General features: G+C 38.1%; 1 protein-coding gene across 22 annotated transcripts in view; it reads right to left on the reverse strand.

Moving 5' to 3' along the window:
• NF1 (neurofibromin 1) overlaps positions 1-16,434 on the reverse strand; it is a 281,583-nt gene that overhangs the window by 157,272 nt on the left and 107,877 nt on the right. For 17 of the 22 annotated variants that reach the window (XM_056819485.1, XM_056819484.1, XM_056819475.1 and 14 more), the window contains 4 exons: positions 14,916-15,047; positions 14,019-14,063; positions 7,889-8,023; positions 2,334-2,447 (listed from right to left, as the gene is read on the reverse strand). In XM_056819485.1, the coding sequence (XP_056675463.1) occupies positions 2,334-2,447; positions 7,889-8,023; positions 14,019-14,063; positions 14,916-15,047 (426 nt within the window). The remainder of the gene's footprint in view (positions 1-2,333; positions 2,448-7,888; positions 8,024-14,018; positions 14,064-14,915; positions 15,048-16,434) is intronic. The other 5 variants (XM_056819486.1, XM_056819479.1, XM_056819483.1 and 2 more) reach the window with 2 other exon arrangements.

Consider the following 16,434-nt stretch of genomic DNA (forward strand, 5'->3'; position numbering starts at 1 on the left):
AGAATGAGGGAAGGATCTTTGTATTCCTATACAATATTGATAACTTGAGAAACTCCTAGTAATAACCAGACAGTTTTAAGAATGTTAGTTTTGTCTCTGATTGATGCACTCTACTGAATGTATCAAGTTTCCCCCACTTAAAAATACTTGGGTGCTTTTAGGAATCAATTTGAATTCCTCTGCCCAAATAATTCTAAGTCATCTGGAAATACTAAGCCAATTCCAGGTATTACCTGCCAGAAGCACTCTGCTCAGTGCCCTAAGAGCCATACCTAGAGACAGAAGGTCCTGGGTTGAAATCTGACCTCAGACACTTCCTAGCTGTGTGTCCCACTGTCTACTCCCCTTCCTGCTCTTCTGCCTTGGAACCAATAATACGTAGTACTGATTCTAAGGCAGAAGGTAAGGGTTTAATAAATAAACAAACAAATAAAAACAAGTAATTAGCCAGGATTTCCCAAACTCATGCTACAAAACAAATTCCCAAAGAGCAATAGATAAGAAGAGAAATAATATATGATGGACAGAGGAGTTCTGGAAAGCCTAGTTAATGGTAATCACTAGGATCTGAGCCGCCGGGTGAGATGAACAACACAAAAGGGTGCCCTAAACCAAACAAGATCCTGTGCTAACCTGGGTGGCCCTCATTCACTGTCTTAGGCCCTGCAAGACTTCAGGATGAGTCCAGGAGGATGAGAGGCCTGCAGGCATGGAATGGGGAAACCTTAGGGAAGAGGAGGGTTTGGACAGGCTTGGTGGCGGGGCAGGAGAACACTGCAGAGAGGGCAGGAAGCAAGACAGAAGAGCAGAGCACACACACAGCACTGGGCCAAATGGAGCATGCTGTGTCCTTGGGGCAGAGAGGGATAAAAAACATAATGGAAAGCTGGAGACCAGCTGATCAGCAGCCTCAAGGGGCAGCAGGCCTTGGGCAGCGACAGAGCACTAACGCACCACACTCCACATTTGTGTGAGCCCTAGATGTCCACAAAGTGCTTTCCTCACAAGATCCCTGGAGGTGGTGGGTGCATTACCTAAGAAGCCACTCTTCCCAATACCACGAAGGAGGATGATATGATGCAAAATCAGAGTCAGGAAAGCTAAGAAGGAGAAGGTTCAAATGAAGAGGGGAGAAAGGGGGAAGGAAAGGCTAAAAATGAGGAAAATCTTAAAAGGAAAAAGTGGTCCTGGCTAAGTGACCACAAAAGAGGCTAATTATAAGATTTATCTTTTAGGTCACTGAAGAGGACACCAAATTTTCAGACCTGAGTCATTAGAGAATTAAATACATAGAGATTAATTAAATCAATTCGAGAGATCAAGTATGTGAAATGGCCCACTGTACAGTCAAAATAAAAGAGAATGACAAGTGTTCAGCAGGTGCTGACATTCTGACCAATTAAAAAAGCCGATGGTCTCTCCTCTTTCCAATCTGTCCTCCACACAGTGGGCTACCGAAAGGACTTTCCTATAGCACATCTCTGGCCATGCCATTCCCCCAACTCAGTCACCTTCAGTTGGCTACCTACCAACTCGGGGACCAAACAATATTTCATCTTTATCTTGTCCTTTTTGCACTTCTATTTTTGTTGGTTTTATAACTATGGAAGAGACTAATTCCAGCCCATTTCAGAAGAGTTTCATTAAAGGGAAAGACACAGTATATGATTCTAGCTGAGTGAGGATTTCTCATCAGCACATTACATTCAAAAGCAGTGTTGGTGTCAATATTCATTTTTTATTGGTACTATAACATGCCATCTATCATTTAATTACTCTTTGTTTTAAAACTGCTTTACCTAAAGGCACAGGTAATCAATACATTTAAAAAGTGAATTAGGGAATCAACTAGGTGGTTCAGTGGATAGAGCCAGGTTTAGAAGTGGGAGGTCCTGAGTTCAAATTTGCCCTCAGATACTTCCTAGCTGTGTGATCCTGGGCAAGTCACTTAACTAGCCCTTACCCTTCTTCTGCCTTGGAACTAATACTCTATATTGATTCAAAGACAGAAGGCAAGAGGTGTTTTTTTTTTTAAAGAAAATGAATTGGACTTAGGAATACCCCAAAATGTCCGCATTTTTCTAACTCTCTGGAGTAACATGTTCTACAAAAGGTTTAAAGAGAGCATCCTTTACCCTGTATGGACCTTCAAACAATACAGTGTCACATATCCTCACTGACATTTTCAAAAATGGAACCTGTATCTATCCGTAGCAACCACTCCCAACTTCTACCAAAAGGCAAAAACACCTACCACACAGTCAAATAAACTGGGCACAGAAAACCTCTCCTTGGAAAGCTGAGGAGGATACCCAGTGCCAGGTTTTTCTTACCTCCATTGCTTCTTGGGCTATTTCTGGCATGCTAGACTGTGGGACAAGCTGCACAAGGCCTGTGATTAACTCTGCTGTACTCCCCTGAGATTCTGGCCCTTGTTTTCTTGGATTCTGCAAAGAAAAGGAAAAAGATTTCATTCTCTTTCATAATAACTGTTAGAGTTTCCCTACATAGAAGCCATCTTCAGAGTGTTCTCACTTAAGAAAGTCAGTGGGCTCGAAGCTTTAATGAAAAACTGTTTTTCATGATTTTTATGAGGAATAATGGATTGCTTCCAAACTATTTAACAACTCTGGTTTAAAGATAAGCTTCTAATTTGAGACCGCATGCATTTGGAACTTAAAAGGTCAGCAGAGCTAAGACCAAAATGTATTATAGAATCATAGAGGAGGAGAAACTCCCCACAACTTAGACCAACCTTCCCTCCTATAGTCATCTTTTCATAGATACCCTGAGGCTCTAAATTAGCCGCAATTCAAAGGCTAGAAGGTCTCCTACCTCATTGTGGCTACGTTTCAACTATACAAAAGGCATTAATTAGCAAACCAATCATATTAAAAGGTTGTAAAGATATAAGCTTTAATTATTTGGAAAAAAAGTTCCCCCCCCAAAAAAACTTCAGATGCTCATTTAGATATAAAAAACCCTAATTCTACTTAGAAGCTAAAGTTCCTTAGACTCATGATTTGACTGACACAGTAATTACAAGTCACTCTTTCAAAGTAATTAATAATTAGTCTTGCCTAAGACATCAAGAGGGCAACAGTGTAAATCTATTTCTAATTATCATAAGAGTAATGATCATTAAGAATAGAAAATCCAGATCAGTACTCTTCAAAGTATCTTGAAACTTAAGGACTTCATGGTGAACCTATGGGAAATGGGACCCTTGCCAGTTAGCAAACCACAGCTCATCTGCAATATAATTGTCCTGTGCCTAAACTCCAACTCCCACAGACTGATAACCTTTTCCCCCAGGGAGAGCAGGATGTGAGCCCCTCAGGGTAGTTAGGACCAAACCACAAGCACCCAATAGTAGCTGTGCAGGTATCCCCCCTACCTCTTTATATCTGTGGCTGAAAGAGGCACTCCAATGGGTGAGGCTTTGCCCTTGGGGACAGTGGCCCTCTAGAGAGTAAGCTATGGCACAGCAAAATGAATTAGTAGCAATTCCTAATCTTTCCACCCCAAACACATCTCTCTTCATAATGCCCTGGGTTACAATGTTAATTATGCTTGATTGCTCACTTTCCCTCACCCCACATAAACCCAATAACTAGAGAAACCTGCCCAGTCTTCCTCCACATCTCTGGTGTATCCATCCACCCTTTTCTTGGGTCTCACAGAGCCACCACCACCCCAAGTCAGGCCTCGTCACCTCTCATGTAGACCACAACAACAGTCTCCTATAAAAACTATTCCCCCTGCCTCAAATCTCTCTTCTTCTCTCTCCTATCTAGCCTCCAAAAGGAAGACATCCAAAGGGATTTTCCTAAAGAACAGGTCTGAATGAATCACCTTCCTACTTGATAAATTCCATTGGCTCCCTATTGCCTCTAGGATCAAATGTTCTTTTACCTATCTTTTCCCTTTTTAATCTCTATTTTTTACCACAAGTTTTATAATGAACATAATTATTCATACAGAGGTACGTGAATATAACTAATAAATATGGGAACATAGATATATTGGGAAGGCTTGCTCATTTTTTTCCTCTTTTCTGATTATAAGTGAAATCAAGAGTTTGGAGGCATTGATCTCAATTTCTCAGTAATTCAAGTTGATCTTCCGAAATTCACTTAACTTTGGTCAGGAAATATTTAAAATATCAATTCATCCCAAGTTTTTGAAACAAATTTTCTTCTCTTTCAACAGGTTTGCAGCAGTCTTAAACTTCCTGGTTATAAAGATGTTTATCCACTAGATGGCAGCAAAGATAGCATCTTCAAGGTTCAAGTCTACTACAGTCTCCATTCCCACAGTCCTTAATTCTTAATTTTTCACTTACTCCAGTAGGAGTACACCTGATTTTGGCTCCTCCCCCCCCCCCCCCCCCCCTTTTATAAAACTGAATTTTCCTGCCAAAATGCTACCTGACCTTCAGTGCTTATAGGACACACAGGTGTCCATGTCCAAATGAAGATAATTAGTTTGCTAATATCTGCCACCAACGGGAAGACAGTAGGGGCTTGGTTCTCTTCTACAGTGATTTTTCCAATAACATAGTTCTAGGCTTTAGCTAGCTCCTTGAGGGAGGGTCGGCTACTCAGAGAAGAAAATTCATTAGAGTGGCCTTGATGGACCTGGTGAGCCTGAGATGACTCCTGGGCATTCAGGCTGAAACAACTGAGATAGGCAAGAGTGATGGACATAAAGATGATAGTTGATGGAACGACCTCCAGGAATTGATGAAGAATGAAAGGAGCAGAACCAGGAGAACCTTATACACAGAGACTGATACACTGTGGTAAAATTAAATACTTCTGTACTAGTAGCAATGCAATGATCCAGGACAATTCTGAGGGACTTACGAGAAGGGATGCTATCCACATCCAGAGGAAGAACTGTGGGAGCAGAAACACAGAAGAAAAACTTAGGCTCAATCATGTGGTTTGATGTGATTGGGGTTTTGATGTTTAAAGATCGCTCTATCATAAATATGAATAACATGGACATAGGTTTTGAACAATGATATATGACGTATAACCTGGCTTGTCAGTTCTGGGAGGGGGGAGGGAAGAGAGGTGAGAAAGAACATGAATCATGTAACAATGGTAAATTAATTAATTGATTGATTTTTTAAAAAAGATGATAGTCAAACTCATAGGAACAGGCAAGGTCACCGGTAGTACCTAGAAAGAAAAGGAACCAAGCTAGATCTTAGGCCAAGGCTAATATGGATGATGATTTTAGCAAAGGAGAGATAAAAAAATAGGAAGAGTACCAAAGAAGAAAAAAGGTCACAAAATTCAGAGAGGAAATAGTATCAAAGAGGACAGGGCAGTCAATAATGTTGAAGACAAGGATAAAATCAAAAAGAAGTTGGATTTGGTAATTAAGGTTGAGGTACATGATAAAATCAGATTCCTAAGAATTATAGCTTCTCTTAAGGAGTCTGCTTGAGAAAGGGATGAAAGACATAGGATGAGAGGTAGAGAGGATTATAAGATCTTGAGGTTTGAGGAAAAGGAAATCTAGGCATCTTTGAAGGCAGGAGGGAAAAGCCAAGCAAATGGGGAGAGAATGAAATTAGAGAGAAGGTGGGGGATGACTGAAAAGGCGGTCTGCTGGAGGAGATGAGAGGGAAGAGCACATGTGGAAACTCAGTTCCCAGGGCTCCCTCCTCTCATAGCACCTTCCTCCCTCCCTCCAACCACTGCACCCTTAGAATATGGGGCTGAACTTGCTGTGAGTTCTACTACCATCAATGAGAAAGAGTGTGAAACTCTTTGAGAGCAGGGGTTATCTTGACATTTCTATTTGCATGCCCAGAATGCATGCAGTAAGCAATAAATGTCCCTGGCATTCATCATAACTCCAAGAAAAGGAGTCTCAAATTTGCCAACTTTTGTCTGAAGAAGGAAGAAGAAGAAGAAACTGTAAGCAGCTTTGGGAAAGAAGGTGTTTCTGTGGGAAACAAGATGGAAAATAAAGAATGAAAAAAAAAAGGTTCTTTAAGGGGGGCTCAGATGAAGTTGGGTGATAGGAATATAGCGTGTGTCCATTCAACACATTGGATGACTTCCTCCAGCTCCATTCAGCACAGAGGAGGGAGAAGATGGGAACAATCCAAGGCTGGCCACTGGCAAGAACACAACAGGGTCAGGAACTGAAAGTAGAAGACAATAACTGGCTAGCTCTAGGGTTAAGATAGGACAGAGAGGAAAAAGTATAGAGGGACAAGAGAGATTGTGGATTGTGATGAGGGCAAAGAATAGGTCAAAGGTTAGCTGGACCATTCCATGTTTCCCATTCAAGGCAGCTATAATGGGGGGAAGAGATAGACTTTGATTTCAGCTTCTAATTAACTGGGGCTGTTGGGTGGTATAATTCTGTTTTAGGCATCTAGACTGGAGCAAATAGGTCTTAGACTTAGAGCTAAAAGGGTTCTTTGAGGTCACCTAGTCTAGTTTCTTCATTTTACTGATGGTCCACTCACACAACTATCTAAGACCCAGCCCTCATCAATTCTCACCTAGACTACAGCAAAAGCTATTCAATTGATTCTTCTACCTCAAATCTCTCCCTACTCAGTTCAGTAATTTTTCTAAAGTGTAAATCAGTCAAGGCATTCCATTATTTCAATTCCTGTTGCTCCCTATTTCCATTTGAATCAAATTAAAATTTCTATTTGGGACATTTAAAATCCTTTCCAATCTTCCCTCAACTACAATTTCCAGCATCCTGACACATATCATTCCTCTGCCTACCTCTGGTCCTACCAAACCATCCTTCTCCCCTTCTGCTCATCCAAAGTGCCAGCTCCTGCCTCCATTGCTTTGCCCTGTCAAAGTGCATGGTTGGGAGGCACTGTCTCAGGATTCCTAGTTAGCTTCCTTCAAGACTCAGCTCAAAAGCCATCCAGCCACTGCATGAAGCCTACCTTAAAGCTATCTGGGCAGTAGTTGGTTGGTTCTACTAAATGCACGGATTAATTTGATGCAGATAAAACAAAATGCATGTAGATTTTTGATTGGTACAAATTAGATTTAGCCTGCATACAGAGTAATCAAAAAATCAATAAGAATTGCCTGTTACAGGGGGCAGCTAAGTGGCTCCATGTATCACATCTGTGAGGTCTTGGGCAAGTCACTTAACTCCCAATGCTTGGCCCTTATTACTCTTCTGCTACTAATACTACACAGTACTGATTCCAAGATGGAAGGTAAGAGTTTTAAAAAAAAAAGGTAAGCATTTAAAAGTAAATAAATAAATGCTGGAGGATTCACATAAGTGACTTAAACAAGGTCATGCAGGAAGCAAATAGAGGAGCAGAAAATGGAATCACAGATCCTGACTCCAAATATAGTGCTCCTTCCCCTGAACCTCAATAAGCACATACCCTCCCACTCCTTTCTTTTATTCTTTATACTGCTGACAATTACTGGTCTGTACATGGACAGAAAGAAAATAAAAGCAGAGTAGCAGGAAACTGAACATCCTATGCAAATATAGGAGTATCAGTACTGAATCTTCCCCTAATTTCCCCCAACAGATATAAAGTTGTGTCCAGTAATGGCTCCCCCCTCACCATCCACTCAGAATTCTTTTCCAGAAGGTGTTTGTGTTCTAACAACATAAGAATTTCAAAATTAGGATGAACACCCACCTAAAGCATATTAGAGATAAAGGAAATAAGTATGATTAGCCTGAGGAATAAAACTCTGTTATCATCCTCTAAGTTGCTTTTTTAAAGGAAAAAATAAATTTGAAATAGGAAATAGGAAATGTCAAAGTCCTCTGTAGATACCAGTAATCTTTCAGGAATACAGTGTTTCTATCAAGTTATATTAATCAGGATAATTTCAAGCATCAAAAGAAGTTTACTTACACATAGCAACAGCTTAGGGTCTGCATGGATTAGTTTCACCATGGATAATAGGAGGTATTTATAGCTTCTTGTTTCCAAGTCCGTAGGTTTTTCTTTAAATTTAAGGCTTGTCATTTTTTCTTTAAATGTAAGACTCTAAGAAAAATATATTATTATCCTGTCAGTATCTATTATTTACTTACAGGGTATTAACAATCTAACTTTTAAGAAAGATCATCATACAAAATATGGGGCAGCAAAACCTTAAGGTTAACACCAGATAATGTACTTTAAATATAAATTTATTTAAGGGTAATCTCTACATACAATTTATTTTAGAAAGGTTTTAAAAGTTAAGTTTAAAGAAAAAACACTGAAAAAAAAAGTCACTCACACACACACACACACACACACACACACACACACACACACACACACTCACACTCACACTCACTTCTTCCTTAATCAGACTGATTAGCTTAAAAAGCATTTTCCTAAACCAAAACAACCCACTGGAGCATAAGTTTTGGGTAGAACTACTCTAGCAAAAAATTAAAAAAAAAAAAGTGTGTGTTGGCAGCTAAGCGGCTCCATGGATTAAGAGCCAGGCCCAAAGATGAGATGGGTCCTAGATTCAAATTTGACTTCACACACCTCCTAGTGACACTGGGGAAGCCACTTAACCCTCATTGCCTTACTAATCTTCTGTCATGGAATTTTTCTATCCAGAAGCAATGTTTGGCTCAACTCTTTAACACCATATAGGTACTAAATTCTCTACTTTAAAAAACATTTTATCCAAATGAGGGCTAGGCAATGGGGGTCAAGTGACTTGCCTAGGGTCACACAGCTGGGAAGTGTCTAAGGTCAAATTTGAACCTAGGACCTCCCATCTCTAGGCCTGACTCTCAATCCACTGGGGCACCCAGCTGCCCCCTACTTTGCTGTTTTAAGATAGTTTCTCTTTGACTTCTTTGCTTTGTGATTTAATGTTATCCTACCTCCCAAAGTGTATAATACCTGTGTCATTAGAAACATTACAAGATATTGCTGAAAGAATTCTGGAGAAGACCATATCATAGAACACTTATTTCTACTACAAAGAAGTATGAGCAGCATTTTCCAAAGTCCAATATTTCTTGCTTGGGTGAAAAAAATTAATAAATAAGGACATTCTTATATCAAAAAGAAAATAATTACAATTTAGAAATGCCATTTTTCTCAGTCTACTCAGTTAATTCACTTCTTTCATTCATCCAACAAAAACACTTCTAAATAGTAAAACATATACAAATGTGTAAATATGGGCATCTCAAATTTTTATGTCTCCGTATAAGTATTAAAACAAATAAGTATATGTCTATGAACAAGATAACCATTCTACAATGTAGTAAGTATAAGAAATGTATCTGTATTTATGTGCAAGATTATTAACAGTTCTCAAAGTATAGAGATGGAAAAGTAATGAATTTTCCTTCTTCCTATAAGCATACGTGTGTACTTACAGATATGACTCAGAGAACACATATCATTTTTGAGAATGAACAACTGGAAAATTCATCAATGAGGCTCATTACTATATCTATGCTTAAAAGTAAACTTTCAGCTACAAGGTCTGGCCTTTTCCACATGCCCTTGAAACTTAACTATATCTGAACTTGTCAAGTCTTGGGAGTTTTTCTCAAGAACTTAGAGTCAGAGTCCTGGCCTTGAATCCAGTGCAAATGTGTCTCAGCTGGGTGATCATGAATTAATCACTGAATTTCTGGGTGCTTCAGCTTTTTTAGCTGAACATATAAGGGACTACTATGTGTATGGCTCACCTAGATACTGCAGAAAATTCTTTATAAACTAAGGTATTCTACAAACAGAAGTTGTATCATTTTTATTAATACACAAAGACATCAAAAACATTCTCAGAATAACATGGAACAAATTTATTTTAGAAAAGCTGCTGAACAATACACTCAAAAAAGCAGTTGATTAACTTACTTGTTAAGTGGTATTTTCTACTATAGACATTACCCAGGAAGGGAAATAAAGACCAAACAATCAAATTAGTGAGTTCTCTTTTGTTTTTAACTCCTAAGTTAAACAGTAGTTGAATTCTTCATCCTTTATCCGTAACATATAAAAAAAAAAACAACAGCACTAGATGGCCAGGATAAAACATGAGATTTTTAAAATTCAAATGTAGTTCAGAAATCCAAATAATTTGGATTTTTAGACCATAAATGGTCTGTAATTGGATATAACAGTTCAGCTAAAGAAGCAATTATCATTCATACATTTCCTACTGTAAGGGGTAAAATTTATGGTTGGACTGAATATATATATATAAATAATATGTATTTTTAGTTGGTCGCTAGGGATTTAAATTCTAAATCCCAATGAAATACTAGAGAGAGAGAGAGAGAGAGAGAGAGAGAGAGAGAGAGAGAGAGAGAGAGAGAGAGAGAGAGAGAGAGACAGAGGAAAAAGGGAAGGATAGCTGCCCTGGCCTGGTCTGAAGCAGGCAGGAGTTCAGAGGCCTCAGCCAAGGGGTCTCTCCAGAGACTAGTGACTCCAGAAAGCCAAGGGAAAGGGAGTCCCAAGAGATGGGCCTTTCCAGAGGCTGTTGCCTCCAGAAAAGCCAAGGAAAGGGGAGTCAGCCTTATCCTCACCACATGATCGTCTCAGGGAAGCAGTCTCAGCTCAAGCTCCTCCAGAGTTTAGTCCTAAGGCCAAGTCCCCTCACAGGAAGTGATGTGAAATATAAAGGCAGTTCTTTATGTCACTTCCTGTGTCTCACATGTACCAATAGCGGCTTAAATTTGGCTTTGGACGGTCCAGGGGGTCAGTCAGTGGTTTCTGATTTGTCACTTGCTAGCACAGATACTTAATCCATAAGTGGGGGTTTATACATTCCCGGTTGCTAGAATTCTAAAGACTAAGCAGGGTGGAGTAAATCTAAAATTCACATTAGTTGTATAATCCTGGGCTAGTCACTTAACTCCCATAGCCTAGCCCTTACTGCCTTGGAACCAATACAAAATATTGATTCTAAGATGAAAGGTAAGGGTTAAAAAAAAAAGTAATTATCATACTGGTCCAAGTATAATTTTTTCTTTAAATTGGGCACAGACAAATAGTAAATGTAACCCATTCATGAGTGTTATCTTTCCATGTGTTTCTGTATAGACTTTTTCCTATTAAAGGGGCCTCATTTTAGGAAGAGAAGTGGCAGGAGTTAGGAGTGGGGGAATGGGGGTAGGAATATATTCAGAGCAAAAAATCAATTTATTTCAAGCTAAAATAATTAATGTATTTACTAACTGTTCCAGGCCTAAATGCAACTACATTGTTGATAAATGTGTGTTGGTAAACAGCAATTAAGACCATAGTAAGAAATAATTAGTAACTCATCAATTAACTTTGTTGGCTTCTACTATGAAGGAAAAAAGTGAACTTAAGGCTTTTTAAATTATGGAAGTCAATAAATAAAAGTACTAACCAATCAGAGGTCTCACCTCCAAAATGCAATATGTACAAAATATAGTTACATATGTAGAAATTTAAACTTACTATCTTATTAAAGCCATTGCTTATTGAAAGTGGATTATTTCAACATGTAGTTGTTGATGATTGAATGTCAACATGGCAGGTGTCCAGTGGAACAAAGTGAAGAGCTGAGCATGATGCCATACCATTTAACATTTTACTCAACGAAAAAGATAAAGGCAAAGATAATCACACAAAGCTCAGAGGGATAGCTAACCCAGGAGAGGCCAAAGTCAGGAAATAAAAGATTTGGGCAGGTTAAAGTAGGAAGCTGAATAAATGATGAAACTCAAGTGGAATGAATGTAAATTCTTACATAGCTAAATAGCAGCAAAAAAATTTGGAGGTTTTAGTGGATTGCAAGCTTAATATTTGATTCAGTAGTATGATCTGGAGGCCATAAGAGTTACTGGATTAGAAGGGCCACTGCTTCCAGGGAGAAGAAGGTGACAGTTCTATTCTACCTAGCCCTAGGCAGGCTTCACCTGACGCATTCTGCTCACTTCTGGGCACTACATTTTAAAGAGGAATGTAGAGGAAGGCAATTAGGAGAGTGAAATGCCTATAGCACATAATATATCAGATGAGCTAAAGGAAGCAGAGATGGTCAGATTGCAGCAGAGAAGATTGAGCAGACCTAATAACTCTGTTCAAGGATGTAAATGGCTATCGTGTGACAAATGTGTATTTTGGTAATGAACAGAGCTCTCCCAAAGGTGAATGGGCTATCTCAGAAGTGAAGGGTTCCCCCTCCTTTGAAGAAACTATCAAAATTGATGGGGAAATTATGAATTTCAAAAAATCAAGATGCACAAACAGTACATATGAAAACAAGAGCAATAGTGCATATGAAAAAAATCTAGACTATCTGGTTGACCACAATATCAATATGAAAAAAATAAAACTGATGCTACAATTAAATGCTAATATTACCTCAACTTCAGTGGCAGTAATGGAAATAGTACCCACTTCTAGAGTACTATGATCTATACTGGATGCTACAGTTTATCCCACAGGTACAAAATGCTCTAACAAAATGCAAGGTACCGTGGTCTGTCAAAGATCTAGAAACCATCTTATAAGGATGTCATTTGAAAATGGTTCAAGAACTGAGCAGGGTATTTAGTTGGGAGACAATGGTCTCCAAATCTTGGAAGGCTCTCCCAAGGAAGCATAAGCAACCTATTCTGTGAAGTCCAGGGATAGATCGATATCTAATAGGGAGAAATGATCGCAAAGCAAGTTTTGACTCAATGTCATTAAGAACTTCCTGAGACTTAAAAAGATACACACATGGAAGCTCCCATTGATTGTAAACATCCACACAAAGGCTTCTGAGGAACTATTAAAGATTTCCTAGAAAGAATTCTCATTTTCAGTGGGAGAATAGACTGGAGAGACTATCCTGATAAGTTATACTCTATAATGGCCTAAGCAGGCCAAAATTTGGTCTTCCACTTGCAACACACACACACACACACACACACACACACACACACACACACACACACACACACACACAGAAAGAGAGACAGAGTCAGAGAGAGGGAGAGAGACAGAGACAGGGTTTTAGGAATTACTTTTAGGTAGGCAAAAAAATTTTCAACTAACCACAAGTAAAAATCCAATTTTCATTCTAGATGTCCTTGGCCCCAGGAAGAAAACTTTACTTTGTCAGCATTCTACTTATAAACTACCCTGGAATAGATAGCTCCTACTATAAGTTAATGTCTAACATCAGGAACTAGAGTAGATTGTAAATATACAATAAATACCTTCAGTGTTGTCCTTTCTCAAAAAAGAAGAAGCAAATCTATCTGATTTTAGTGGTGATTCAAAGTTAAACACCAGTTGAAAACAACTATGCTCCAAGTCCTAATTTGTATACATACTATGCTTTCCTCTAAAAAAAAAGCAAACTTGTAATAGAATATCAAGGCATTAGAATGGAATAAAACTGCCCAATAGTATATTAAGTCTAATATATCAAAGGAAATGGGACTTCCTAGGAAATCTTTAAAACTTAAAAAAAAAAGGAAAGAAAAAAATCAAGGCCTAAGTTGACCTCTAAGCACTTACCTCTGAAGTTGTAACTGAAGGGAAATTTCTTTTTCAACTTTTAAAACTTTTGTCACATAAAAAAACAACTACAAACTATTTCAAAGTGTTAAAATCTATTGTAATAAATTAAATCTCTAGTTTAGATTTTTTTAGTATGTTTAAAAATCTATAAAAGTGAAAAAATCATGTTGTTACTCTCTTTGCTAGAATTTTAGCACACCTAGACACAATTCCAAACTAGAATTGTTAGCACAAAATGTTTCTATCTGAACATGCAGAGTGTCTACTTCAGAAACCCCTGACAAACATTGACAACTGGAAAAACATGAGATATGATTATGTCAAATCACCCGTTTCTTCAATTATGGGAATTCTGGAAAACGAAGCATGGCCAAAAGGAAATGACTGAACAACTACGACAGCAAACACTACGTGATGACATGCTCTATGGTCCACATGAAATGAGATGACGGGAGCAGTCGCTCCACACAGAGCCGTCAGAAAACGGAAGGAGGACTGTTCTGTGGTAGTCACAGTGGGTCATACTTACAGCCACAGAAGCCCACTGCCACGCAAAACAGTGACTGGTTGGCATCTGATCATGTGAGCGACAGCAGCCAATCAGAACAGAAAATAAGAAGCAAAAAACAAAGCACCACCAATCAATGTTGAGAGTTGTGATGGATAAACACCCTTCCCTAGACATAAATACTGAGATGTGGGACACAAATCTACAACTGTCTATTCAGACTGTACCAAGAAAATATGTTAAATTCCTTTTTAAAGGGAAAAGCTGATCTCCATTTATCTTATTTTGGCTTTGCTAGTAGAAAAGTCGTCTTAGAAAATTAAACTTTAATATGTCATCCAGCAATATCTACTAATTGACCATCCTCAAAAAGCAGTAAGCTACCAACCAACGTTTGAAATTTACTGAACAATTTAACAAAGAAATGTTTTCTTTTTTAAATTTACTTCTTTTTCTTAAGCAGAAACATTTTACAACTACTGAGCAAAATCCTACATTAATGGGGTATCACTCTGACCTAGAACTTAACTTCCCTCTCTACTTCTCAAAATATAGTCTCAAATAAAAAAATAAGACACAATTTGAGGCCACCCTGCATTTACAGTAAAGAGGCTGACATCAGTCATCAAGATGGCCCATTGTACACTATAAAGATAATTTAAGATCATAATTTCTAACCCTTTAAAGTAACAGGAAATAAATCCTACTGAGCAAACAGGAATTCTACATCCATGTGCACAATAGACATAGGGGCGAGATATTCAGAGCCCAGAAGGGCTTGATCTCAAGTCCCTGATTTTGTCTTCAGAACTCAAGTGGATGAGTTAAAAAAGCGGGAATGGAATGAAGACACTGACAATGCAATGGAGGATATGGGACCAGGGGAAGAGCCACACTCCACCTTGGGCTTTGTCTTACCGGTGCCATTCGTATCGCGGCATGTGCCCCACAGCCCTGCACGGCCTTATGAAGTGTTTCACCAAACATGTTTCGTAGTTCAACAGAATGGCAATACACAGCATCAATCTTGGGCCACCAATCCAGTGCAGACTAGAAAAAAAGCCAGACCATAAGGAAGGAAAAGTATCAGAAAACAAACATAATGATTGATGCAATGGGTGATTTACTCTGGCTCTAAATTCATAGAGGCTAAACTATGTATCAAGAATTATCTTAGACCATGCAAAAAACACACCGTAATTTCCAGTCTTCAAATAAACCCTTCATCCATTAATTTATAGATGTCTTATATTGTGCTCAGGAGCATGAGACAAACGGTACAATTTGTAAACAAAAGCATAGAAAGTGCTCACCCAGCTGTGTGAGATCTGTCTGTCCCAGAAACTAGCTAATCTGCAACTAACCAGCCTTTTTAAGGCTAATTCTGAAGATGCTCCAATTACATAGGAGAAAAGCTTAATGACTTAATGATTTAGATATTATAGATCAAGTTCTAGCTCTGATTAACATTGTTTAATGAAAGCTTAAAAAAGAAGTTGGGATTGAGTAAGATAAATTACGGTGGTTTAATCCTTTTACAAAAGTACCTGGGGAGAAGCTGTATGTGGATTCCCCAAGTAAGAACAAAGATATTTACAAAAATGTTAGTAAATGAAATAAAATTAGTAAATTCATCATTTTCAATGTATAAACAAAAATGGACAAGAAACATGGAAGACTAACAATCACCATAAACAAACACATAAATTAGTTCAAACAAAATATTTTGTTAATGGAAATTCGAAAGTAAATGCAATTCTATTCTAATTGAATGTTGCATTTGGATTTTTAAATGGTTTTAAAATTCCCACTTCACTTAAATTTACATTTTAATTTTACTTCAAAACAAATGGAAAAATGTTACATTAGTATTACAGTAAATCAAGTATTAAACTACAAAATCCAAAGCTTACAGAAGCATGGAAGAAGTAAACAGAATAAATCGAACTTAAAGAGAAATATTTCATGGTGCTATCAATTTATTGAAAAATAAAAATAAATTTTGCCAGTGTTGCTCGAGGAGATTGTTAGTGGTCTAATAGTGAATGAAGGACAATATATGGGCTCCAGAGTCACAATTTCTTTTTCCTAGGGCAGTCTTGTTTAACACCCAATACTTTTCAATTATTTGCCTCACTATATGTTATTATTATATGAAGAGAAAGAAGTTATACAACTGAGTTACTCTATCTTAAATTATTTTTGACTCCTTGATAAAAACATATGTACAAAGAACAAAACACTAAGTTTTAGCTTCTTAAGACCTATATAATTTACTGTACTTACACAGCTTGAATCTTGTACCCTGCCTAGGTGGAAAAAACCTACAAAGCCAATTTTGGACTATGCAGCTGTGAGAGGGAAAAACACCTTTTTGGACAATATGGCTGTTTGTGAATTTCTAGCTCCTCATCAGTTTCAAGTACCTGTTAACTGA

The sequence above is a fragment of the Monodelphis domestica genome, chromosome 2 (genome assembly GCF_027887165.1).
Source record: "Monodelphis domestica isolate mMonDom1 chromosome 2, mMonDom1.pri, whole genome shotgun sequence".
In the NCBI taxonomy this organism is placed as follows: Eukaryota; Metazoa; Chordata; class Mammalia; order Didelphimorphia; family Didelphidae; genus Monodelphis; species Monodelphis domestica.